This window comes from Bos javanicus, chromosome 28, assembly GCF_032452875.1.
Source record: "Bos javanicus breed banteng chromosome 28, ARS-OSU_banteng_1.0, whole genome shotgun sequence".
NCBI lineage: Eukaryota > Metazoa > Chordata > Mammalia > Artiodactyla > Bovidae > Bos > Bos javanicus.
Window position 1 is genome coordinate 31,072,361 of NC_083895.1, and position 26,492 is coordinate 31,098,852.

At 45.5% G+C, this 26,492-nt stretch overlaps 1 protein-coding gene across 2 annotated transcripts; it reads left to right on the plus strand.

The window, feature by feature from the left end:
- Nucleotides 1-3,745: 3,745 nt before the first annotated feature.
- SEC24C (SEC24 homolog C, COPII coat complex component) lies at nt 3,746-26,432 on the plus strand. 2 transcript variants are annotated; one of them, XM_061405320.1, is made up of 24 exons: nt 3,746-3,834; nt 5,567-5,766; nt 8,787-8,922; nt 14,937-15,112; nt 15,324-15,689; nt 16,009-16,145; nt 17,389-17,457; nt 18,744-18,855; nt 19,086-19,213; nt 20,350-20,488; nt 20,691-20,806; nt 20,980-21,104; nt 21,262-21,453; nt 21,640-21,733; nt 21,948-22,064; nt 22,406-22,576; nt 23,065-23,161; nt 23,255-23,400; nt 23,625-23,763; nt 23,905-24,023; nt 24,127-24,306; nt 24,554-24,745; nt 24,980-25,069; nt 25,205-26,432. In XM_061405320.1, exons 2-24 carry the CDS (start codon nt 5,595-5,597, stop codon nt 25,343-25,345), a joined length of 3,354 nt encoding a protein of 1,117 aa, XP_061261304.1. In that variant the 5' UTR covers nt 3,746-3,834; nt 5,567-5,594; the 3' UTR covers nt 25,346-26,432. The 2 variants fall into 2 exon arrangements, with proteins under 2 accessions (XP_061261304.1, XP_061261305.1); XM_061405321.1 differs by lacking the exon at nt 17,389-17,457.
- Nucleotides 26,433-26,492: the final 60 nt, after the last annotated feature.

The following is a 26,492-nucleotide window of genomic DNA, read 5'->3' on the forward strand; positions in this document are numbered from 1 at the left end:
ACAATATTTACTTATTTTTAGGTTTCCATTACATTAATGTCCCTATATTAATATTATGGTGCTGTAATTATTAAAAGCTACAGAGTTTCCTGGAATAGGTGCTCTGCTAGCCTGCTAAATGCTGTTTGCCTTGGTGTATGATGTAGTCATGGAAAGCTCTTGGAATTTAGAGTCAGAATTGGACTTGGATTCTTGTTATATTATTTCTTAGCTGCGTGACCTTGGGCAGTCACTTGACCTCATCAGTAAAAAGAGTATCTAAATATCCATTCATTCACTATTCAAACATTTATTGAGTATTAGCTGGTAATACCAGAGAAGGCAATGGCAACCCACTCCAGTACTCTTGCCTGGAAAATCCCATGGGCCGAGGAGCCTGGTAGGCTGCAGTCCATGGAGTCGCTAAGAGTCGGACACGACTGAGTGTTTTCACTTTCACTTTTCACTTTCATGCATTGGAGAAAGAAATGGCAACCCACTCCAGTGTTCTTGCCTGGAGAATCCCAGGGACGGGGGAGCCTGGTGGGCTGCCATCTATGGGGTCGCACAGAGTCGGACACGATTGAAGCGACTTAGCAGCAGCAGCAGCTAGTAATACATGTAAGCCATTGTGCCATATCAGTGGCTTTCAATTACCTCTACACATTGAAATCACCTGGAAAACTTTTAAAGCTACTGGTTCCTTAAAATAGAACTGTGTATAGGATTAGATGATGTATAATGGCATTTTACATATTATATAAATTTATATATTATATACACACACATTCAGGCTCCTCAACCTTAGGGATTCTAATTTTACTGGCCAGTTTTAAAAGCACTGAAGGTGATTTTAATGTGCAGCCAAGACTGAGAACCAGAGTAGGGATACAGAAACCAATAAAATGCAACATATCAGTCTGTATTCTCAAAAAACTGAGTTTAGGACTTGCGAAGAGTTGATTCATTGGAAAAGACTCTGATGCTGGGAGGGATTGGGGGCAGGAGGAGAAGGGGACAACAGAGGATGAGATGACTGGATGGCATCACTGACTCGATGAACGTGAGTCTGAGTGAACTCCGGGAGTTGGTGATGGACAGGGAGGCCTGGCGTGGTGCGATTCATGGGGTCGCAAAGAGTCGGACACGACTGAGGACTTCCCTGGTGGTCCAGTGGCTATGACTCTGTGCTCCCAATGGAGGGTGCCCGCTTCGATCCCCGGTCAGGGAACTAGATCCCACATGCTACAACTAAAGATCCTGCATGCTACAACGAAGAGCTGGCATAGTCAAATTAATTTTAAAAAGAGAGAGAAACTATGAACTTAAACTCTACTACTTACTAGGAGTGCATTAAGCAAGACAGGATATCTACTTTCCTATGCATGAGCACACTTTAGGACTGGAAAGATGGTGAACTATGCCTGGATAGGGCGAAGCCACAGGAAGCTCTGGTGGAGGTCTGTAGCGGTCCTGACATGCAAATCGGTCATCCGACCTGGGTATAGGGGCGAAAGACTAATTGAACCATCTAGTAGCTGGCTCCCTCTAAAGTTTCCCTCAGGATAGCTGGCGCTCTTGCACAAACCATGCAGTTTTATCCGGTAAAGCAAATGATTAGAGGTCTTGGGACCAAAACAATCTCAACCTATTCTTGAACTTTAAATGGGTAAGAAGCCCGACTGGCTGGCGTGGAGCTGGGCGTGGAATGCAAGTGCCTAGTGAGCCACTTTTGGTAAACAGTGGCGCTGGTAAACAGAACTGGTGCTGAGGGATGAACCGAATGCTGGGTTAATGAACCCATGGGTTCATTGGGATAAATGATGTGGCAATTGCTCAACAAATGTTAGCTAAATTTCACAAATTACTAATCCAGACTAGTGGGTCTTAAATCTTCAGTGTGCAATGGAATTATCTAGAAGGTCATGGCTTGCTGGCCCCACTTGCAGAATTTCTGATTCAGTATGCCTTGGATGGGCCTGAAATTTGTGTTTCTAACAGGTTCCCAGGTGAAACGGACACTGTTGACACCAGGATCACAGATAGAGAAACAAACTGTGATCTGACTCCATTATAAACTCCTGAGGACAGGAAAAATCTTGCTGTTTTCTAAAATATGCTCAACGACTACTACAGTTTCCAGCAAACACTAACAGTGCAATTTTTAAATTGAATGAACCATTTTGTGCCTCAGAATAACTAATATTTACTGCACAATATGAGAGCAAGAACCTCCCCCCCCCCAAAATTGGTCATAAAATTCTTCATTTTTTTCCCCTTTAAATGAAAGATTAATGAACAATATGATAGCAAGAACTTTTCTACCCCATTGGTTATAAAACTCTTAATTGAACCTTTTTTTCCCTTTTTAAGGCTTCCATTCCACCAGTGCTCTTTTCCCTCATTTCTTTTATTAAAATTTTTTATTCTGAAATGAATTGTACATAATACATATGTACTATTTTAAAATAACAATAATGTAAATATCCATGTGAATGTTAAGAAATAGAACACTGTTAATATTACTGATGCTCCATTATGTTCCTCCAAATTATACTTTTTCCTTCCCCAGAGGTAACCAACAGACTGAAATTTGCGAAAGAGCATGCCAGAGAATTCTCACTTTGTTTTTCTTTATAGCTTTATCATGTGTATATAATTACAAAACGATACAGTTTAAATCGGCCAAAAGCTTTTGTTTGTTCACTACTGTATTCCCAGAACCAAGAACATGGCTTGGTACACAACAATGCTTAAAAAATAATTATGAAATGAAAAGATTGAAAGGATTAAATGTGTTACGTATATTTTTAAAACTCCCACAAATATTATCTACAATTATTGTTATTCATTAAATGGGGTAGTAATCATTTCACGAACTGTAGCTCTTCCTATAGGCTGGGGGCATTCTTACAAACCATCAGCCTCTGGCAGAGTTCTGCATCTAAACCAAGGCGCTATATAAAAATGGTTAATAATGAAAAAAAGGTTAATAAAGGCTTCCCTTTACTGAGCACTTACTATGGTGCCAGGCAATCTGTGTGACTTAATTCCATCCTCTCAACAAGTTATTACAATGGCATTCCTCTTTTCTCCATTTTACAAATGAAAGAAACTGAGGCCGAGATTAAATTACCCAAGTTAGGGAACTGCAGGGACAGAACCTGGAACACATGCTGCCTAAAAGCAAAACTATTGCCCTTTAAATTCTAAGTGCTGCAGCAATTCCCTGGTGGTTCAGCGATTAGAACTCTTGAATTTTCACAGCCAAGGGCACGGGGTTGGATGCCTGGTCAGGGAACTAACATTCCGCCAGGCACATGGCCCGGCCAGAGGAAGTAAATGTACAAAAAGTATACTATATCAGAATAATCATAATTTTTTAAAATTCCCAAACCAAAAAACATTATCCATTCCGCAAGTCTTATGACCGGCAAAGGTCATGGGTGAGAGAACCTCCAAGACGGAAATCAAAGGGGCCAGGGGTCAGCAGGAAGTCGCTACAAGACTTTGTCTAATATGCCATTGGAAGGAGAGTTACTAAAGATAGTTCAGTCGCATTTCGGTTTGGGGTGGGACCATAAAGTTACCACGACATCTCAGAGTGGGGGGAAAAAAAAGGAAATACATAAGAATCCTCAGAAGCCCCCGCAGACGGCCATCATAGAACAGAAACTAGCGCGTGCGCGGAATCCGGGTTCCTCGGCGCGTGCCTACTGCAGACGTGGCAGAAGGCGTGGCCTTGGAGCGTGGGGGTGGAACTTCCGGGGGCGACGCGCCGGCCTCCTCGGAACCGGAAGTGGAGCCTGGGAGCCTTGACGTTAGGAACGAAGTCGAACCTGGATCTGGAGCCGGGTGAGGAGTGGCTTCGGGAGGTTGGTGGGTAGGAAAGCAGAGGAGATCCCGGGGTATCACTGGCCAGGTCGGCGTCCTGTTTGCGAAGGAAGACAGAGGATCGGGGGCGGAGCCCGGGGAGAGACCCTCACCTCATGCATTCACAATCCAGAATCAGTCCTAGACCCTCCTTTTCTCCTGGCCCAGATTCCGGCTCCCGCTTCCTGTCCGGAGCCTGTTGAAGGGCGCAAGACGCTCGATCTTCTACTTAGAGCAACAGTCCTATTATCGTGACCCGAGAAGCTTGTTTGGTTTCTTGGTCTTGATCCCCGGCACTCCCAGCCTCCACAGCTAGACTACTTTCAGAGTTCTAGGGAAGCTTGCCCCGCCCCCTGGGTTGCCACCCTTGACTGTCCACGCAGAGTGAAGTCGAAACTTGAGCCTGACTCCAAACTCTTGTGTGTGTTTGAGGGAACTATTTCCTCCCATCCCCACCCCAACACCGACTTCAGAAAAATAAAAGGGAGGGGGACATCCTTCAAGCTTAATGTTGTGACCTGTGCAAGGTTCAGGATTTGGAAGAATAGCTCCTGAGATGGCTTTGAATTTAAAAAGTTCTAGTGCAAGTGCAGCTCAGCTTTTCTGTAGTTAAGATGGCCCTTCCTAGCACAGGCGAGAGGCCCGTTGTTCCACTGCAGCAGCTATGAGCTCTTTTGCTTCCTGGGTTCCTTCTTCTGTAGGATAGTTGGAATGATCAGGTTGTGTAGAGTAGATGTGATCAGATAGTCCTGTTCTTGGAAGGATCCTGGAAAGACCCTCCAATTCATTCCTCTGTTGTTGGGCAAGATTGTAATAATTTTGGATGTGGCCTAGATTCATGACAAGCCTATAAGGAGAGCAGAAACAGAGTTGGAGGAGTGCCTTGAGATTTAGAATAATTACAGTCCCTCTGCTTGAAGGATAAGGTGAATGATCTTTTCCCATGAAATCCAACTTTGCTATTGATCTTTGAACTGTTTCTCTGGGTTATTGTGTGAGGTTTTTGTGCCAAACCTGCACTCAGTTCTAATCTGGTATCTTGCTAGAGTTTTCAGCTGTCCTTTACATTTAGTGATTTTAATGCTTCAGTACTAAGGTCCATACACTCTTTTGGTGCGAAGACTGAGGATGGAGTAAGCACCTGATTTACTGCAGTTTATCCTAAGAATGTCGTTTTTCTAAATGGTCACTCTAAAATTTGTCTTTTGAGGGGGAGGGGATTTAGTTGATCTGTTTTAGACATGCAGTTTGAATGATTAAAAATGACTAGCACACTGCAGGGTATTCAGTTTTGTGGAATGAATGGATGCTAGAGTGAATGAACAGAAAGTGGGAACATTGTTTCATTTACCTGTAATATCACAATAGTTCATCAGTGGCAGGACTCCTTGTATGACTAGACACTAGAAATCATACCACTAGGGAATGGAGGCTGCTGCTCCATTCCACTGGGCCTCTCTGAAGTTGAAATTTATACCCTCTTGGCAGTGACAAAGCATAGGGTTCAGAGTAACAAAATCCTTGCTTTGAGGAGGCAGTCTGTCTACTGTCTGGGGAAGAAAATTACAAAGATCCTGTAATAGTATGAGAATGATTAGGCTAATCACTGCCTGATAAGGTCAGTCCTTTTCTAGCTCTGCTTCCTACCATGAATAGTGCTTTCACTTTAGAAAGTTGATTTTGACTAATTTCTATCTTCTCTCCCATCTAATAGGTGAGACCAAATCGGGGATGCTCTCATAATGAATGTTAACCAGTCAGCTCCACCTGTGCCGCCATTTGGGCAGCCCCAGCCCGTCTACCCAGGGTATCATCAATCCAGCTATGGTGGGCAACCAGGGTCCACAGCCGCCCCCACTCCCTATGGAGCTTACAATGGCCCAGTACCAGGCTATCAGCAAACCCCTCCCCCAGGTATGTTTCCAAGCTTCCTTTGAGCTAAGGAAGGGAATTTGTAATCTTCAGGTTGGGTGGTATTGCCCTACTTAAGCTGCCTAAAGGGTTGTGGTGACTGGGATTGAGGAACATGAATCTGGCTCTTGGTCACTGAGAGTCCTGTGGGCCATCTGCCCTTTCCTGTTTTTATACAAGGTGACTGTGTCTTTAAAACATCTAGTAGGGTGCCTCATCTTCCAGGTTCAATGGCAGTTCACTTCATATGGGTGTCACCCTGTGCAGCCTCACCTGGTTGAATTGTTCACAGCTGGATGGAAGGACTGTGGTCATAGCTCCTCCAGAGCCGGTGATAATTTCTCTCATCGGACTCGTGGTTCTATTTATACGTGATTGTGGGGCATAGGGAATTGGTTCATGGACAAAATGTATGATGTTTGTATGCCTGGGTTTTGGTGCTTCTCATATCTTTTTGGTGATAACATTCCTTTTCAAGTTTCTTTGGCTTCTTAGATGTTGTCTAATATCAGGGAAATTAAAGGAGACTGTTTGTCCTTAGAGTCAGTGTTTGGCTTTTATATTACATTTTTCATGAAGAGGAGCTCATAACCTGTGGGTTATTCATAGGGGGCAAAAGAAGATGGTTGACAATAGATCTTTGGTTAGGCGAAAGGGAAAGTGTTAGTGCTCTTTGCGACCCCATGGACTATAGCCTGCCAAGCCTGTCAGGGTCCTCTGTCCATGGGATTTTCCAAGCAAGAATACTGGAGTAGGTTGCCATTTCCTTCTCCAGGGGATGTTCCCGACCCAGGGATCGAATCCAGGCCTCCCACATTGCAGGCAGACTCTTTACCATCTGAGCTACCAGAGAAGCCAGGGTTAGGGTTAGGGTCAGGGTTAGGGTTAGGGCCTTAGGGTATGCCAGATGCTTTATGCATTTTAAGAGAGTTAATTCCATAAAGAGATATGTGAAAAAGAAGGCACTAAAGAGGCATTGGTAAAATTTGAGAAATGAATGAAGTTATTACCTTTTTAAATTTTGCTATGTGGCACGTGAGATCTTGGTACCCCAACCAGGAATCAAACCCATGCTCCCTGCAGTGGAAGCTCAGACAGAGTCTTAACCACTGGACCACCAGGGAAGTCCCAAAGTTATTACCACTTTTGTTATGACTTTGGGGAAAGAAAAGATTTGGAGTGATGAGATTAGGTCTCAGGGCTTTGGAAGAGCCTTACTCTGGGTTGGGACTTTGGCAGGACAGAGTCCATGTCTGATTTGCCAGGTTGTGGCTTATCAAGATGGAGCTGGCATTGCCCCAAGAAGAAGCTCTGTTGAACTGAGAGGAAAACATATCTGGCTCTGTGATGGCTAGTGAGCAGGCTAGTGAATGGCTAGTGAATTCAGATTAATCATATTCCTGCAGGCAGGTTCTGTAGTGTCTAATCTCTACTGCTGCTGCTGCTGCTGCTAAGTCACTTCAGTCGTGTCCAACTCTGTGTGACCCTATGGACGGTAGCCCACTAAGCTCCCCCGTCCCTGGGATTCTCCAGGCAAGAACACTGGAGTGGGTTGCCATTTCCTTCTCCAATGCATGAAAGTGAAAAGTGAAAGTGAAGTCACTCAGTCGTGTCCGACCCTCAGTGACGCCATGGACTACAGCCTACCAGGCTCCTCCGTCCATGGGATTTTCCAAGCAAGAGTACTGGAATCTCTACTGAAGGCAGAGCAAAAGAAAAACAGTAGTTTGAACAGGGGTCAGCAGCATTTCCAAAGTGATATGCCAAGTAACTAATTGCTTTCTTCCTGCATTTCATGTGGAAAGGATGATTAGCAGTCATAGAAGTAGCTTTGATGGCAGCTCTGGTGAGCAGAACACGCGTAGTGCAGCTTTTGTGAAGACATAAGCGACAGCGGTAACTGGAGGCCAGGAGACCTGTCCTGGGGGCTTCCCAGGTGTGCTAGTGGTAAAGAACCTGCCTGCCAATGCAGGAAACATAAGAGACCTGGGTTCGATCCCTGGGTCAGGAAGATCCCCTGGAGAAGGGCATGGCAACCCACTCCAGTATTCGTGCCTGGAGAATCCTCATGGACAGAGGAGCCTGACAGATTACAGTCCATAGGGTCACACAGAGTCAGAGACAACTGAATTGACTTAGCACACATGTACAACCTGTCTTGACTGAATAATTGGGCGGAAACAAAGTCTCCAACCCATGCTAACACTTCCCTGAGCCATGTACTATTGGGAGTGTCAACATTTAGAAGTGGATGAGAAGAAGATGGTTAGGATCTGTAGAATATATAAAGAAGAGGTTGGCAGAATAGTCTCTCTAAGGGGCGCCTTTCTTTCTTTTTTTTTTTTTTTAAAGAATTAAAAAATTATTTATTTACTTGGCTACATTGGTTTTTCATTGCGTCATGCGGGATCTTTCATTGCAGGACATGGATTTCTCTAGTGGTGATGCAGGGGCTTAGTTGCTCTGTGGCATATGGGATCTTAGTTCCTCCACCAGGGATTGAACCTCCATCCCCTGCATTGCAAGGTAGATTCTTAACCACTGGACCACCAGGGAAGTCCCAATGGGTATCTCTTTACAGCCTAGTTCAGCATGTTACTTGGTCATCTTCTAAGCCACATTCCTCACATATATTCTAAGTTTTTGACTTCTAGGGTGGGATCATTTCTTTAAAAGAGTTGATGTTTTGTCTAGGGTAGGTTTAGTAGACTGTCCTGGATTGAGTGAGAGTGTATAGTGATCACAGGAAGGCATTACATTTTTGTGGCTCTGGCTACAGCTTCACTAGTAGTATACCTGTTATACCTGTTTAAGAGAGTGAAAACTCTCTGGCTGGGCATCCATGTTCAGAATCTCTTGTAACTGGAGTTGCATCCTGATGGTGTCCTTTTCATTGCCAAGCTGTGATATTACACTTGTGATATTGCAGTGAAGGTTTGAGCTTATTGATCTTTGCTTTGCATTCCTTGCTCAAGGTGGAGGAGACATTTCCTAATTTCTTAGCTTCTCTTCATCACCCTCAGGTGTTTCAAGAGCCCCAGCTTCTTCAGGGGCACCTCCAGCCTCGACAGCACAGGGCCCTTGTGGCCAGACTGCATATGGCCAGTTTGGCCAAGGAGATGTGCAGAATGGACCAAGCTCCGGTGTTCAGATGCAGAGGTATGTACTTGGGTCAACCTAAAATTGGTCAGATGAGACTGGAAGGATTAGGAATGTATGAGGGCCTATTTTACTTTTCTTTTTTTTCCCTTTGTTTTTCTCTTAGATTCCTTTTCCTCTTCCCTTCATCTTATTATAGTTCGTTTTCATTTTTCCAGATTAGAGGTGCTGCTGCTGTGCCTCTGTGGGTTATTGACTCATTTAAGTACCTGTGTTCTTTGGCATATTCTTTCCACTTCTGTGAACTTGAGTTTTTTCCTTGACTAGACATATATCTTAAATAATTGTTATGGTCCTTCAGAGCCTACCCTAAGGAAGAAACAGGAAGAAGGAACCTTAGGATTATTTGTCTCTTTTGACTTCCCCTTTTCCTCTAGAACAGGCACTTAGTGGGGCTTATTGGTTAAGTTTGGGTGTGACCAGTCATGAAAGGAAAGATCCTCAAAGGAAAACTACATAAATGATGAAAACTTGGTGGTGTGTGACCCAATAAACCCCTGTCTCTGTGTGGAAGTCCTTTAAAGGAGGGTAGTCATCTCTATTGGAGTGCTGTTTATTTTTTGGTAAACAAAGAATAAAGTATAACTGCGGTAGGGTGTGTAGTAGTGGAAGAGTTGCTTTCTGACATTTTTATTAGGTGTCCAGAATATACATTTTTAGCATCAAATGTAAGACCAGAGGACTGAGCCTTGGAGCTTACCAACTTATAAAAGGCATTCAGAGTAGGGGCCATCAAAACGCAATGAGAAAGACCAGTAGTGAAGTAGGTTAGCCAGGTGTCATAGCATCCTGAAATTAGGCAAGGAAAGTATTTTAGGAAGTCAAGAGAGTAATCAGGTGTGTCACTTGCTGCTGAAGGTGAGATGTAGACTAAGAATTGACTGTTGGGTTTGGCAAGGTTTGACATCATTGACAAATGTAGTTTCAGTGGAGATATGAAGGCAGCTGTCTAGTTGGAGCAGGTGAAAGAATTTCAGCTGGGAAGTGGACTAATGTAACCTAAAACCCTTTTGCTACAAACATCTAGAAAGGGGAGAGGAAATAGAAACAATTTTTTTTTTTTTCAAATGCATAATCAAGCTTCAAGGAAAGTGAAATCCTCAAGTGCCAGATAACAAGTGGGAACTGAAAATCAGAGTGGTTAAGTTGATACTGTGGCTGCCTGTGCAAAGGGTGGAAATTATCTTGAGAACCTAGGGGCTTAAGTTTAAGCAGGTAACTTGGGCATTTCTGAGCTGAGGTTTAGAACTGAAATCTTGTTTATGAAATCTGGACTTAGGCTACACTTCAGTAAATAGGTAAACTAGAAAAAAAAAAAAAAACCTGTATACTGGCAGAGGGAGTTAATAAGGAGTCTTGATTCTCCCAGGCTGGCTGAGGATAAGTTGCAGGGGAGTGGGGGGTGGGGTGTTTTTGGACTGCATGTGAACACCAGGGGTCATTTGGGGTGGCGAAAATATTCTAAAATTGGAATCTGGTGATGGTTGCACAACTCTTTAAATTTACTAAAAATCATTGAATTGTACACTTAAAAGGAGTGAATTTAATGATGTGGAAATTACAACTTAAACTTAAAAAAAAACTTTGATACTGGGCAGCAGTATCATTGGAGTACCCTCCAGAAGCAAATCAAATGCTAACAACCACTCTCCCTCAATTCAGGGATTTCTCAAAGGAAAAAAAAAGATTAGACTATGAGAGGAGAGCAGATAGTAGGCTAGTACATTGATTAAGGGACTGTAACTGTCAACATAGGATTACGTACCTACCTGAAAGTGAAAGTGAAGTCGCTCAGTCGTGTCCAACTCTTTGCGACCCTATGGACTGTAGCTTACCAGGCTTCTCGGTCTATGGGATTTTTATGTACCTACCTAAGAGAGGGCAAATAAAGGCGTTTACAGAGATTGATAGTTTACCCTGTATGGGCCCTGGCCGAGAAAAGTACCAGGGAATAGACTAGGGGAAAAAAAGGAAGAAGAACCTAGAAAGAAAGATCTTTTAAAAGAGATAGGAGGAAAAAAAAAAAAAGAGAGATAGGAATAGTAATTAAAGAAGTAGAGAGAGAGACTTCTCTAGCGGTCCAGTGGTTAGGACTCCTCATTTCCACTGCAGGGGATTCGGGTTTGATCCCTGAAGTGGGAACTAAGATTCCACAAGCTGCATGGTGTAGCCAAAGGAAAAAAAAGCATAGACCAATTTTTTCCCTAATGTTTGGCTAAAAGATAAAAGCTTGAGGGGGATGCATGGTTTTAGGGCAATTTTATTTGTTTGGATTTTTTAAATCCAATCCAATTACATCTCAGTTCATTGAGATGTAATTCATATACTATGCAGTTCACCCTTTAAAGTGCACAAGTTTAACGATTTTAAGTGTATTCACAGATATGTGCAACCATCACTGTCGTCCGATTTACTACATTTTCATCACCTCAGAAAGATACACAGTATCCTTTATCTGAGGAGCTATCCCTATTCAGCTTTTCCTTAACTCTGTCACTCCCCTAACTGTAAACAACCACTAATCTACTTTCTGTCCCTATAGACTTACCTATTCCGGATATTTCATTTTAATAGAATCATATATATTTTGTAACTGATTTGTTTCACTTAACATAATGTTTCCAGTGTTCGTTTATGTGTAGCATGTATCAGTACTTCATTCTTTTTATTACAGTATTTCATTGTATGATTATACCACTACATGTTCTTTATCCATTTATTTGTTGATGGACATTTGGGTTGTTTTCACTAATAGTTGGTTATTTTTTGAGATATTTGTATCTTTTTGTGCTGATGGGAATGATCAAGGAGAAAGACATTGAATGGGAAGTACTTTGGAAAGAAAAGTTCCAGAATAAAAAAAGACATTTACACATAAAGTAGATAAAAACATAAAATAGTGTCCAGAATATGTAAAGAACTCCTACTAGTCAATAAGAAAAAGTCAGTTCAGTTGAAAAAATAATAAAATCTGGAATAGTATTTTATGAAAGAAGGGATACTAATTGCCAAAGAACAAATTAAAAAGCGGTTCAACCTCATAAATGAAGAAAAAAGTAAACGTTAAAAACCACAACAGAATTATCCTATGTATTGATCAGATTGGCAAAATTAAAAAGCTAATAGTACTGAATATTGCTGAGCATATGGATTATCAGGAACTCTCCTCATCCACTGGTGGTCAGATGCAAATGAGTACAGCTACTATGGGAAAATAACTTGGAATTATCTGTTAAAATTAAAGATATCATATCCTATAAACCAGTAATTAAACTCATAGCTGTATGCCTTAGAAAAAGCTCAGGTATGTATAAGTTAAATATATGATTGAACATAGTAACGTTATTATTGATAATATCCAAAACTTAGAAAACCTTCAATATCCATCTGTAGTAAAATGCTTAGGTAAATCGTGGCATATTTATTTAATGGAATAACACTTATTTAATGGAATAACATTTAGTGATGAAAGAGAATGCTAAATGCAGAAGCATAGATGAATTCATAAACATATGGTTGAACAAAAGAAGCAAAACTCAAAGTATGTATGATGTGATACTGTTTACAGAAGTTTGAAAACCTGACATAACTGAATTGTTTTAAAGACAAGGGAACAATTTTTAGAAAGTTGGGAAAGTAGTTATCTTTGGGAGAAAGGGGGCTTCCCTAGTAGCTCAGCTGGTAAAGAATCCACCTGCAATGCGGGAGACCTGGGTTGGATCCCTGCGTTGGGAAGACCGCCTGGAGAAGGGAATGGCTACCCACTCCAGTACTCTGGCCGGGAGAATTCCGTGGACTGTACAGCCTATGGGGTCGCAAAGAGTCGGGGACATGACTGAGTGACTTTCACTTTCACTTTTGGGAGAAAGGAAAGGGTTGTGAGGAGAGGCACACAGGGCCTTTGGTGTATTCCATTTCTTGACTTGCCCTTTGGTTACATGGGTGTTTGTGTTATTCAGCAGTACATGTATATTTTATGTATTTTTTTCTATTTATGTTACATTTCACAATTTTAAAGTACATTGGACTAAGAATTGGGCCTGGACCTGGGTTCTAGTTCCAGTTTAGCCTGCTGCTTTTACCCTTAGTGTTTTAGTTTTCCATCTGCTCGCTTCCCTTCATTAATTTGCTGTAAGAATTAAAGCATTTAGAGATCCTTTGTAAACTATAAAGCTATGTGCAGATAAGGTGTTGGTTTATATGATAGAATACCAGTAGGCAGTTGAGAGTATTATCCGTGTTAATAGAGTAGTACCATGGAATACAATTGTTCTGACAAGGATTTATAAGCATCTGCCATGGGCTAACAGTATGTTTGTTACTATGGAAGGCAAAAACTGCAAAACCCAGCAAAGAGCTTAGGGAGGTAAGTTTCACTAGCATAATGCCCTGAAAATACCAGTTGAATGAACAAATGAAAAGTGTGAAACTGCAGGACCAGTAGAAGCTGACCAAACATAATAAAGTTCCAGTTATTTAGTAAAGACAAACAGGAAGGATAAATCAGGATTTCAGTGTAACAGGCTACTATGGTGAATAATTTGATTCATTCTTGAAATTCCAGAAGGAGCTTGTTATGTACAATAATCTATGCTGTAGATTTCTGCAGTAATATTATTGTAAACCACTGGTGCAGTGGCTAGTTGGTATGCAGTGATACTGCATTGATGCTGTATTTGTATTTTAATGTGGCAGCTGGTACCATGGGAGTGTCCAGCGCAGCTATTCAAGTGACGAGACTTTGCTGGATAGACTCAGCTAGCAGGCTGCCTGGCTTATATCCTCTGTGTCTAGCCCTTAACTCTGGTCAGATAGTATCATCTTTCTCCATAGTACAGAATGCCAAACTTAGCTCACCAGCTCTTCTGATCTTAAGAGTTTTCTAATACCTTTCCCAGGATTAAGTGATCCTTTGGTTTAAAAGTTAAACAATCTCCCTGGAGAAGGAAATGGCAACCCACTCCAGTATTCTTGCCTGGAGAATCCCATAGACAGAGGAGCCTGGCAGGCTACAGTCCATGGGGTCGCAAGAGTCGGACACGACTTAGTGCACTGTCTCACCCCAGAGATCCTGCCACATATACCACAAAAACCAAACATCCCCCAGTCACCTTGGCCCCACTGTTCTAATCACTCCCAGGTGGGAATTCAGGCACATGTCCACAGAGGTGACATACAACATACATACGGTTCTGTTATGTCCCATATATTACCCTTTCATGTCCCAAGGAAGACATTTTCTTTTAGAGATTTTCATTTAGTGTATCTTTAAAAAATCTTGTGTTAAACTTGCCTCCATCTTTCTCTTGGGTAAGGACAACCCAGAAATGGCCCTTGTGTGTCTGTGATGTTGCCATTCACAGCTTTCTTGATAGGCCTAGTACAATCTTGAGAACAGGGCTGCTGTATGCTGAGTGTCAGACGGTAGCTCTCAGCTTTGCCTGTCTTAGGTAGTTAAGCTGTGCATTTTTTATTGGTGCACCATGTTTGATTTGTCCCTAATACCTTTGAAGTTCTTCTGAGAAATGAAATAATGCAACATGAACTTATTAAAATACATTTTAAGCCTTAAAAAAAAAAAAGTTAAACAATCAAACTATATTTGTTCAAGCCCACATTTATTAAGCTTCTGTTGTGTTAATGCTTCTGTGTACCTTTCATTTCGACTTCTTCAGTGCTTTTGAATACAGAACCGAAGTGGCTTGTCAACAAAGGATTAAGGCAGACGAGGTGATAATCTAACTACCAGAGTAAATACTGTTTGATCTGAGGGTGCTTGGCGTGTGTTTTGGGAGTGAACCTAATGGAAAACAAGGTTTGCCCTGAATAATCACAGTGTAGATTATGAGGAATGTGATTTATTCACAAATATATAAAAATATGAAGCCATATAAGAGCCCAGATGAGAGTAAGATGCTGTAAAACAGTATTGTTTCCCATATGATGTGGGGCTCCTGTCAACTTTGAAGGGATTCCTGGCCCATTAGAAGCTTCTGCCTTCCATCTCCCCACAGGCTCCCTGGGTCTCAGCCATTTGCATCTGCCCCATTGGCCCCTGTGGTCAGTCAGCCAGCTGTGCTTCAGCCCTATGGGCCTCCCCCGACAAGTGCACAGGTGACTGCTCAGCTGGCCGGAATGCAGATCAGTGGTGCTGTGGCCCCAGCTCCTCCCGCTTCGGGGCTGGGCTATGGTGAGTACCTATGACCACAGGAATACTGTTTCCTTTTTAGAGACATCTGTCTCTGGGGTATACCTGGATCCCTTTTATTTCTTTTATTTATTCCTCTGAGCCCCAGCAGATGGGACAAGTCATTCCTGCCCCTCGGGTGGAAAGGAAGGTGGTTTACTGAACAAGGAGGCAGAATGACTGGGGTTCTGACTCTGCTTCTTCTACTTCTCAGGCTCACCAACATCACTGGCCTCAGCCTCAGGAAGTTTCCCTAATTCTGGTCTGTATGGCTCCTATCCTCAGGGCCAAGCTCCTCCCCTTGGCCAGGGTCATCCAGGGGCCCAGCCTCCCCAGCGATCTGTCCCACCACAGGCCTCCAGCTTCACACCCCCTGCCTCAGGGGGTCCTCGGATGCCTTCGATGACTGGTCCACTCTTGCCTGGACAGAGTTTTGGGGGGCCCCCAGTGAGCCAGCCCAACCATGTGTCCTCACCTCCTCCTCAAGCTCTGCCCCCTGGTACCCAAATGACTGGGCCCCCAGGACCACCACCACCTATGCACTCCTCCCAGCAGCCAGGCTATCAGCTGCAGCAAAATGGTGAGTTTTTCCCAAGGACTACCTAGGAGCCAAAAGCTTCAGCTATTCAGGTGTTTTCGTTGTTGTTGTTATTTGCTTCTAGTATTACTTGCTAAGTGGTGAACTAGATAGACAGCTTCAGGGTATTAAGATGTGGTACTCAGATGTGGGATTTATAAGATTTTTTTTTTCTCATAGTTCAGATAACATAGGCTTTCTCTGAAAGGTTATTACTGTACCTCTCAATTCTATGTTTATAATACTTTAGTCATTTCTGTGAGGCCTTAAGAAGAGATAGGGAAGGACTATTTTGTTCATCAACCTTGCCCTTGTCTCCCAGGTTCCTTTGGACCAGCCCGGGGCCCTCAGTCCAATTATGGAAGTCCCTACCCAGGAGCAGCCACTTTTGGCAGTCAGCCTGGGCCTCCTCAGCCATTGCCTCCTAAGCGCCTGGACCCTGATGCCATCCCGAGCCCTGTAAGTAGATACTTATATGGTCCTGGGGAAGGAGCTTGTGGCTACCAGATAAGTGAGTCAACCTAGATGAGATGTTTGCCTAGCCTTTCCTGATTATTTTTCCCTTTTGTTTGTCATGTTGCAGGTGTAGAGCCTACATGTAATTTTTGACTCTCTAAATAGAACTTGACGTCCCAGAAGTATTTTAGGGATATCCTTACTTCATAGCTGGGCAGGAAAGGAAGGGAGGCCAGGAGTGATCAGCAGTGTCACAGAGCTCTGGGTTGAGTGCAGTGTTCTGTCACCACCGGACAGAGCCTGGTAGCCTCCGCTCTTCTGTGGAGTACTGGCCGTGTCCAGGTGTTGTCCTCTAAGATCTAGTAGGATAGGATAGCAGTCTTCTTAATGGTTAGAGCTGGTGGGGAATCTCTGGTGTTACTGGTGAGAAAAGGAAAGCCTCTCTGGACTCTTTCTGCCTCTACTTGGATAGTGTTTTAGGAGAAAGCCTTCGATACTTTTGTTTGCTAGTCTTCTGCTGTGTGGATGGAGAAAAGTGATCTACAATTTTAAGGGCAATGTGGGGAAGTTCCTTCTCCCAGGAAGAGGGTGAATCTTACCCTTAGAGCCATCAGAATGCTCAGACCTTCCTCATCACACTCAAGAGTAGAGGCTGACACTGTATTCCCAAGTGGAGGCCACTTTATAGTTCTGTCTGCAACATTTGCTATGTCAGTTGCCTCACCATGCTTAGCCATTGTCATATTCCATCCTGTTCTCTTCCCTCTTCCTTTGGGGAACCATCATGGTGAGGGACCCAGCTGGCTAAGGGGGACCCTAGAGGATTAAGCAGTGCCTCTTTCCTTTTTCCTCCTCTAGTGAGAAGGAGAGTCTGGTTGGATGTGAGGGGAGGCTTCTTTCAGTGTAAGAGTAGTTCTTACATGGGAGGCTTGGCCTTTTGGAGGGAACATCCCTCTTCTTCCTTCTTAAAATTTCTCCTATTCAGCCCCTCCATATAACCCCTCTTGCCTCCTGTTTGCCCCCTTCCTTATCTTTCTACATCATAGTCTAAGCCATTAAAGGCTCTTTTTTGGCCCAGAAAAATTTGGAGTTTCTGATCGAGAGGGGGCCTGATTTCAGCAGTAGGAGCTGGGCTCCAGCTGTTCATGTCTAACTCATCAGGGCTGAGAGAAGTAACATCTGCTTCTTGTTCTTTTGTCTCCCTCCCTGTATTCCCCTGCTGCCTTTATTATTAAAACACTAAAAGCAACTCAATGAGCTGCCTCCTCAGCAGAAAACCAGGCACAGAATAGACCCTGATGCCATTCCTAGTCCAGTAAGTGCAGGGGGTGGGTGTGTGTGTGTGATCCCTGTGTTAAATCACCCGTGCATGCCTATGACCTTGTCTTCACCTCATCCACCATGTCCATCCCTCTCCATCCTCTTCCCTCAGTCCTTCTAGACCCTTGCTTTTACAAGCTAGAAGGATATGCATGCCTCAAGTCACCATATAATGAAGTAGCAAGCTGTTAGCAGTGCCTTTAAGTATGGGATGGTAGAAGGTCAGGCTCGAAGGGCGGGATCAAGTAGCTTGTTAAGCTTTGGTTTTAACCCTGCTGGCTCCTCCAGGAGCCTGCCTGTGACATGTGATGGAACAGGACAAAACAGTAGATCCTTCCCTTTTGGGTTTGGTTTGTCTACAGCTTGTTGTGGAGAAACATGGGTAGGTGGCTACTAATGTACAAGTCTGGGAAACTGGCATTTCTTACAGGGAAAGGGACTGCTGGTTTGGGAAAGTGTGGGTCACTTTCTCATCTGGAGAGTCTGTTTGACTCTGATATATTTCTAAGCTTCAGCTCTTTATTCTATGGGACACAGAGTCTTATTCTCCCTTTACTTTTTCTGGTTTTACCAAACCCATCTTGAAGTAACTGACAAAGGTTATCAGTCTGCACGAAGATCTGATCACCGGCTTTGCAATATCTCTTTTTTTTCCTTCGCTGGGTCTGTCCAAATGTGGGGGACTGAGGATTGGGCTATACGATCCTCTTCTCCCATATTTACACACTGATGCTTACCTGAAAATAAGGCAGCATCTGCTTCCTCACCTTACCTGATCATTTCTGGCTGTGTGATCCTCTCCTCACCCTGTCCCTCTACTCTCATTGACTGTAGAGTCATTCCAGGTAGATTTCATTTTTACATGGTTACTGTTGTCTGTTTTCCTGCTCTTGGGGAGAGAAGGGGAGGGGAAGCCTCGATGGGGGAGGGAAGTGGAATCTGACCATGTCTGAAGGCTTATGATTAGAGCTGGAGCTTTCCTGGAGTAGGTATTGGAACAGGGTGATCACTGTTTATTGGGGTCAGGGCGATTCATAAAGAAGCCCTTTCTCAGTGTTGCCCATGCAGCAGGTTGCTGCTGACTATAGAGTGGAAGATTGGCATTACAGCATTTTATATGATCTCCAAAAGGAGAGCAGGCCTGGTGCATGAGGTGTGTTCCTTGGCAAATTCTTAGTTTCTGTGCTGCGGCTCCAGCCTTTCTTTCTCCTGCCTCGGGGACGTGGTACTCCCTTCTCCCTTTTCATCTGTCACTTCATTCCTTTCACTTCTTCCCTACAGATTCAGGTTATTGAAGATGACAGGAACAACCGGGGTTCAGAGCCATTTGTTACTGGAGTACGGGGCCAGGTGCCACCCTTAGTCACCACCAACTTCCTGGTGAAAGACCAAGGTGAGAAGGGCAATAACTCCTCCCTGCGGGACTTTTTCTCCAGCATTATCAGCTTATGGATGGGGCTTTTGTCAGTCTTTGGTCAGAGACCAGTCCCTCATTGGTCTCTAGGGGGAAAGAGCCACCATCACCTCTAGCATCTGTTGGGGTGATGGGGTGGGTCAACAACAGCGAGCTGGTGTCTGGAGTGACTCTGTGATCTGACTCAGCTTTTCCATCTTCCCCTTCAGGAAATGCAAGTCCCCGGTACATTCGATGCACATCGTATAACATCCCTTGCACCTCTGACATGGCTAAGCAGGCTCAGGTGCCCCTGGCAGCTGTCATCAAGCCACTGGCAAGGCTGCCCCCAGAGGAGGTGAGTCAGGGACAGACTGGAGTATAATAAGAGGGAGGAAGTGAGGGGGAGCGAGGATAAGACTTCTTCCTAGATGTGATTCTGGCAGTCACAGTAGATGAAGGCTTAGTTGGTCGGGAGGGGAGCGTATCGTCAATAGCTTTCTATCCCAGGGCCCATGCCTGAAGAGGGTGATAGGGAGGAAAGCAAAAGCCCAAGAAATTGCTGGATGGAGCAGAGTTCACACGTGAAACACGCTTTTAAAAGAGTCAAGGCCAACTTGTAGGGGAGAAGACAGCTGGAGGCAGGAGCCTGCCGTAGCATGGTCATCACCCGGTGATGAGAGGCATGTCACTCTGGTTTTTCTTATCCTCTGTCCTGTCATCCCAGGTAGGTTAGAAATATTAGGACAGCATATTAAGAAACAGAATCCAGGGGTCCTTCTTTTACCTGGTTTGGGCTATAATCTGTCACCCAGTACCTGGAATCAGGATGAAAAGAGACAGTGTTTGCAGCTGCTACACCGTGCCATGGTGTAGATACCCTTGTGTTCATGCCTTAATGAACTTGGGGGGGATTTCTCTGTAACTGGACGTTCAGGGCTCACCTTACATCCTGCTTCTTTGTCTTGTTCTGTCTTTTTCTCTTTCTCTTTCCTGGGTCTCAGTGAGGATGGCTGGACACTTGCCTGCTGGTCTCTTATCTGTAGGGTACCATCTGCCTGGGGTGTCAGTAGGTATCACAGAAATCCAGGGATTGGGGAGGACAAGTGTCACAGATACTTGGGTGGGAAAGGAAGCAGGGGTCAAGATCCTAGGGCAGGAACGAAGGGCATTGAAGATTGGGCCAGAAATGAGAATCCTGGGTAATCTTCGACTTTTTCCTCATGCGCCCATGTCAGCCCCTGGATTGTTTGGGCCAGGTCCACTGTTGCTCTTCTCTTTGAAGAAGTGAAATTCTAGAGATGAGGAGTAAGGAGAGGGACTCTAGTCCTTAGACCTTTAGGGACATTTGTCCTCATACCCCTTCTCTCTGCTCCCTCCGCAGGCAGACTGTCTGAGCCATGTCCTTCTCCCTCCAGGTTGTTCCTCCTCATCTGTTCCCACATATCACTCTAGCTTCCTTCTGTGTCTGAGCCCCTCCCCTTTGCTCCTTAGGCTTCACCGTATGTTGTCGACCATGGGGAATCTGGCCCTTTGCGCTGCAATCGTTGCAAAGCATACATGTGCCCCTTTATGCAGTTCGTTGAGGGAGGGAGACGCTTCCAGTGCTGCTTCTGCAGCTGTATCAACGATGGTACGTTCACAGAGCCTGGGGCTGGGGGATCTGGACTGCATCTTCATTATTCTCTCTCTAGTTAGATAGATGAGGCTCTGTTGTTTAGGCGATGGGGACGTGAAGTGCCTCTGGGGCTGTGGGGCATTACAGTGAGCTCAGCCAGGACCAGATGAGGACCGAAAGCGGACCCATGAGTAACACTCTGCCCTACTCCCCACAGTTCCTCCCCAGTATTTTCAACACCTGGATCATACCGGCAAGCGTGTGGATGCTTATGACCGTCCTGAGCTGTCCCTGGGCTCTTATGAATTCTTGGCCACTGTAGATTACTGCAAGGTGAGGGAGGGTAGTGTGGGGAGGAGCCGTGGGTGAAGGACAATGAGGCAGCTGAGACTTGCTGTGGTCATTTCCCTCACCCTGTCACTGTGCCCTTGGATGATGACTTATCTCTAGTCAGCTGACCTGCTCACCGATACCCCTCTCCCCTCCAACATTTCCTTCTTTTGCAGAACAATAAGTTCCCCATCCCTCCTGCCTTCATCTTTATGATTGATGTCTCCTACAATGCCGTCAGGAGTGGTCTTGTCAGGCTCCTCTGTGAGGAGCTCAAGTCACTGTTAGACTTTTTGCCTAGGTGAGAGTGAGGAGCCAAGGTACTCCTATGGATGATGATGGCTGGGGAGGGGGCGCAAGGGTGGGTGGTTGGGATAACTCAGCACGTGAATCCGGATGTCATGAAGTTGGCTGGTGGAGAAGGTGGCAAGTCTGGGTAACAACGTCCCTTTCTGCAGGGAGGGCGGGGCAGAAGAGTCAGCAATCCGCGTTGGCTTTGTCACCTATAATAAGGTGCTCCACTTCTACAATGTGAAGAGCTCATTGGCCCAGCCACAGATGATGGTTGTATCTGATGTGGGTGACATGTTTGTGCCACTGCTGGATGGCTTCCTGGTCAATGTCAGCGAGTCTCGGGCAGTCATCACCAGGTAAGAGTCAGATTGTGGGGGTAAAGTGAGGTGGAGGGCAGGGTACAACCATAGAAAGCCAGTGATGGACACAGGCTATGCCTCAGGAGTTCTCGGAGTCTGAGGGCCAGATGACTTTTTGGGGGAATTGAGGGATCTGAAATTTGGATAGCAGTTTTGATTGCCTCCCATCACCTATCTCTTCAGCTTATTGGATCAGATTCCAGAAATGTTTGCAGACACAAGGGAGACGGAGACAGTATTTGCCCCGGTGGTTCAGGCTGGGATGGAGGCTCTGAAGGTAAGGCGAGAGTCCTGGGCAGCTGCCTGTGTGATGCTTTCTTCTGAGCATCTTACCTCTGGGATACAACCCCTGTTGCTTTAGTGATTGGTGACTGTCCAGTGAGTCAACTTGTCTGACACAGTTGGCACTGAATAAATGACGAGGGATGGGATGAATGAATAATGGATGAATAAAGGAAAGAATGGACCAGTAGATCTCTCTCCTCTTCCAGGCTGCTGAGTGTGCAGGGAAGCTCTTTCTATTCCACACCTCCCTGCCCATTGCAGAGGCCCCAGGGAAACTGAAGAACAGAGACGACAGGAAGTTGATCAACACAGACAAGGAGAAGGTGTGGGACTGGGAGCTGGGGGGAGGACTTCCGATCACAGAGGAACGTGCTGTCTCTTTACAGTGCAATACTCTTCACTTTCTCGAGGGGGTACTGGGACTAGACCCTCTGTCCTTTCATATCTGTGGCTGCCAGCCTTCTCCACCGCTCCCACACCTCTCTACTTCATCTCATCCCAAAGCCCTTGGTAGACTTTTTAAAGAGAATATTCTACTACTATTGCAAACTGTAAGGTAGCTCTGAAGTCTTACGTGTCCTTGAATAATAGCCCATATTACATACATAGTACTCAAACAGGGTGGAACTCAGGTCTCTGAACATCTTCTTCTGTTCCTCCCTAGACTCTGTTCCAGCCTCAGTCAGGTGCCTATCAGACCCTGGCCAAAGAGTGTGTGGCCCAAGGCTGCTGCGTAGACCTCTTCCTCTTCCCTAACCAGTATGTGGACGTGGCCACCCTCTCTGTTGTACCCCAGCTCACTGGTGGCTCTGTCTATAAATACGCTTGCTTTCAGGTACGGCATGGGACTCTGGGTGGCAGGTGGAGGCAGGACTGGGATGCCTGCCTACAAGTGGAGTGGCTCCTTAGCTGCTGACTCATTGATAGGAGTATCATTGAGAAGACCACACAATATAAAGAGTGTAGCGAACAGGAGCACAGGGCTTGAAATTAGCACCGGGTTGATAGTCTGGGTCTACCACTTAGACGCTATATGACCTAGGATAAATTACTTACTTTCTCCTTTGTTTCTTCATCTATAAAATGGGGTTTTTCAGTAGTTTTTAAGTAGGGTTTGTCATCAGGATTAAGTGAGCACATGTAAAGCACTTAATGTAGTACTGGGCATGTAATAAGTGCTTAAAAGCTTAAATAATAACATCGTTATTATTACCTTTACCTTATTGTCATTAGTATTCTGCAGGCTTGTAGAGTGGAGAGGGTACAGGGATTGTTGGTGGATTGTATGTAGTAGATGATGTGACTCTGGGCCTGGGGATGCAGGTGGAGAACGACCAGGAACGGTTCCTGAGTGACTTGCGTCGGGATGTCCAGAAGGTCGTTGGCTTTGATGCTGTGATGCGGGTCCGGACAAGCACTGGTCAGTTCTGGTTGGAGATGAGCAGCTGAGCGGGGGCCCTCAGTCTGGGCACCTGTCATACTACTAACCGTGTCCCTATCCATGTGGCCTCAGGTATCCGTGCTGTAGATTTCTTTGGGGCTTTCTACATGAGCAACACCACAGATGTGGAGCTGGCTGGGTTGGATGGGGACAAGACGGTGACTGTGGAGTTCAAGCATGATGATCGGCTCAACGAAGAGAATGGAGCCCTCCTGCAGGTGCTGGACCGGAGGCAGGGGTTGGGGAAGAAGTGTCAGCGGTCACTTCACTGGATTAAGTAGGCCATAGGGAAGGGGGTGAGGGGTGCGCAGAGAGAACTAGAAGAGGCTGGAGAAGGGATAGCTCCCATCTTTCTTCTAGCTTCATAAAATAGCAAAGAGGAGGTGTTGCGAGGGTCTTGGTGAGGGAGGGGTGTGAATTGCCCCTCTTACTCTCCCCCCAGTGTGCCCTGCTGTACACCAGCTGTGCAGGGCAGCGACGGCTCCGCATCCACAACCTGGCTCTCAACTGCTGCACTCAGCTGGCTGATCTGTACCGAAACTGTGAGACTGACACGCTCATCAACTACATGGCCAAGTTTGGTGAGGGCAGAGGCCAGGCAGAGGGGAATCGGGGCTAAGAGGATGGACAGCAATCCAGCATTCCTGGGTGGGTGTGATGGTGGGAAGGCACCTGTGATGGAGTGGCTGACCAGTGACCATGCTGTCTCCTTTCCCATCCAGCATACCGGGGGGTCCTAAGCAGCCCTGTGAAGACTGTTCGTGACACTCTCATCACTCAGTGTGCCCAGATCTTGGCCTGTTACAGAAAGAACTGTGCCAGCCCCTCCTCTGCGGGACAGGTTGGGCAAGCTTGTTGGTGGAGAAGGTGTTGGGATACACCTTTGCATTGGGAGGGATTTCTCATGATCATGATCACTGACTTTGTTTTGATAACTCCCTTAGTTGATCCTTCCTGAGTGCATGAAGCTCCTCCCTGTTTATCTGAACTGTGTATTGAAGAGTGAGGTCCTGCAGCCTGGAGCTGAAGTCACTACTGATGACCGTGCCTACGTCCGGCAGCTGGTTACCTCCATGGACGTGGCTGAGACCAATGTCTTCTTCTATCCTCGGCTCCTACCGTTGGTGCGACTGAATGCTGGCGTGTGAGACACTGTACTGAGAAAGGGGCATCATAGGAGGAGGAAGGGAAGGATTAATATTGTCTGTATCTGACACTAATACATTTTTATCTATATTATCTGATGTAATATTTTCATACTGAGAGTTACTCAGGTGCTTAGTTTTCAGAAATTTTGTGTGTATGGGGGTGCAGGTGGGCAAAAAAGTCTTACAGTCATTGGTAACCTTTTGCCCTCTTCCTTTTGTCCAGACAAAGTCTCCCATTGAGAATACCACTGAACCACCAGCAGTCCGAGCATCTGAAGAGCGTCTGAGCAATGGGGATATATATTTGCTGGAGAACGGGCTCAACCTCTTCCTCTGGGTGGGAGCGAGTGTCCAGCAGGGTGTTGTCCAGAGCCTCTTCGGCGTCTCATCCTTCAGTCAGATCACCAGTGGCCTGGTGAGGGCAGGGCGTCAAGGAGAATGTGGGTGTGGAAGTAGGCTTCGTGATGAGAGCAGAAGCCAGTAAAGTTAGTGTGCTCATTCTCTTAGCAGCAGGGGACACCGAGAGGGAGGGTGCTGTCATTCTTCATAGGCTTCCATATTTCAGATAATGCGTAAATCTGTGCTGCCCCATCTTGTCTTCTGGATTCAGCGTACCTTACCATAAGGATAAATGAATTTTGTGTTTCAGAGTGTTCTGCCAGTTCTGGATAATCTGCTGTCTAAGAAGGTGCGAGGCCTCATTGATAGTTTGAGGGCACAGAGATCGCGGTACATGAAGGTAACAGTGATCCAAACCTGCATTTCCTACCTTGTCAAGTCCTCACTCTGAAGGTGGGGTGGGAGATAATGGGATTTCAGGGCGTGTGGTTAATTCTCTTCAGCCTTGCCTCATGACCCTGTATTCTGACTATAGCTTATTGTGGTGAAACAAGAGGACAAGCTGGAGATGCTGTTCAAACACTTCCTGGTGGAAGACAAGAGCCTGAGCGGGGGAGCATCCTATGTGGACTTTCTCTGTCACATGCACAAGGAGATTCGACAGCTTCTGAGCTAGAGCACATGGGTAACAGCACAGGGTCCAGGCCAGCTTCCAGAAAGTACCCAGGACAGCAGAGAAACTGGGACAGTTCCATATCTTATATGTCATGTAAGCTGACCTCAGTCTCTTTGGGGGGAGGGGGAAGTATAAGGAGACACCTTCTTTCTGGGCTCAAGTATCCTACCACTCTGTCGTGTCCTGCTGTTGGAAGGTGCCCCTATCCCCTCACTTTATCCTCCTTTTCCTGCTAATCCTGTCGTAATGAATGTAGTTTCTCAGTTCACTGTATATGATTTGGTGTTGGGGGACTTGAAGCCACCCAGACCCTGGCAATATTATGTGTCCCTTTGGACCAGCCTCCAAGAAGAGAAGGGCAGGTGGGAAGGCACAGAGATCCCAGGGGGTTACTACGAGGGGAGGGGCTGCTAATTCAGCTCATTGTCATCAATGACTTCCTATATTAGGGAAAACATACATACAGGTGCACAAGAGCTGGGCTGTAGGCCGTAGATGGTAGAAAAGTGGTCAGTCTTCTTGGGCCTGGAAGTCAACAGCCAACTCAAAGTGACTGAGGGTGGTTGATTAGCTTTCTTGCTCTGCTTCCACTGCTCTTTCTCCTGCAATGACTGATGATCCCTTGGTGGACAGAGACACATTATCAGAAATGAAGGAGCCTGGGAATAGTTGCAAAGAATATTGAGACCTAGGAGAGGTATTAGCCTCCATTCCAGCCAGAGCGGCCCCAACACTGGATGGTTCTGTAGGGAGCCTGGTCATCAACTTGCAATACCTCACAGAGCCAGCCTATATACCACTCTGAGCTTCCGCTGGAAACACTGCTCTCCAAGCTGTTGGGGAGAGAGGCAGAAGTGGCTAGTCTCTCCTGCTAGGACACCACTCAGGCTTTGGAACTGACAGAGTGGCTGACAGTTATCTTCCAACCCGAGCTGGCTGGGGCAGGACAAGGGCTAGGCTTGATGGTGGCCAGGCTTGCCTGCTCCCAGCCTGGGATGCCCCTGCTCTGGACCTCTCATTTCTCTTCATTGGTTTATTTTTCAATGCATCTTTAATTTGTAAAGAAATAAAAATAAATTAAGATGTATCCAGTAGCGTCATTTTTCTCTGCCACGTATCACTTTCCCTCTAGTCCTTCCTGCCAGGA

Excerpts from the sequence above, each read along its gene's own strand:
- SEC24C (XM_061405320.1), top strand. The coding sequence starts at position 5,595 with ATGAATGTTAACCAGTCAGCTCCACCTGTGCCGCCATTTGGGCAGCCC. Across the intron at positions 24,024-24,126 it reads GCCCCTCCTCTGCGGGACAG|TTGATCCTTCCTGAGTGCAT; the intron begins GTTGGGCAAGCT and ends TAACTCCCTTAG. Across the intron at positions 24,307-24,553 it reads ATCCTCGGCTCCTACCGTTG|ACAAAGTCTCCCATTGAGAA; the intron begins GTGCGACTGAAT and ends CCTTTTGTCCAG.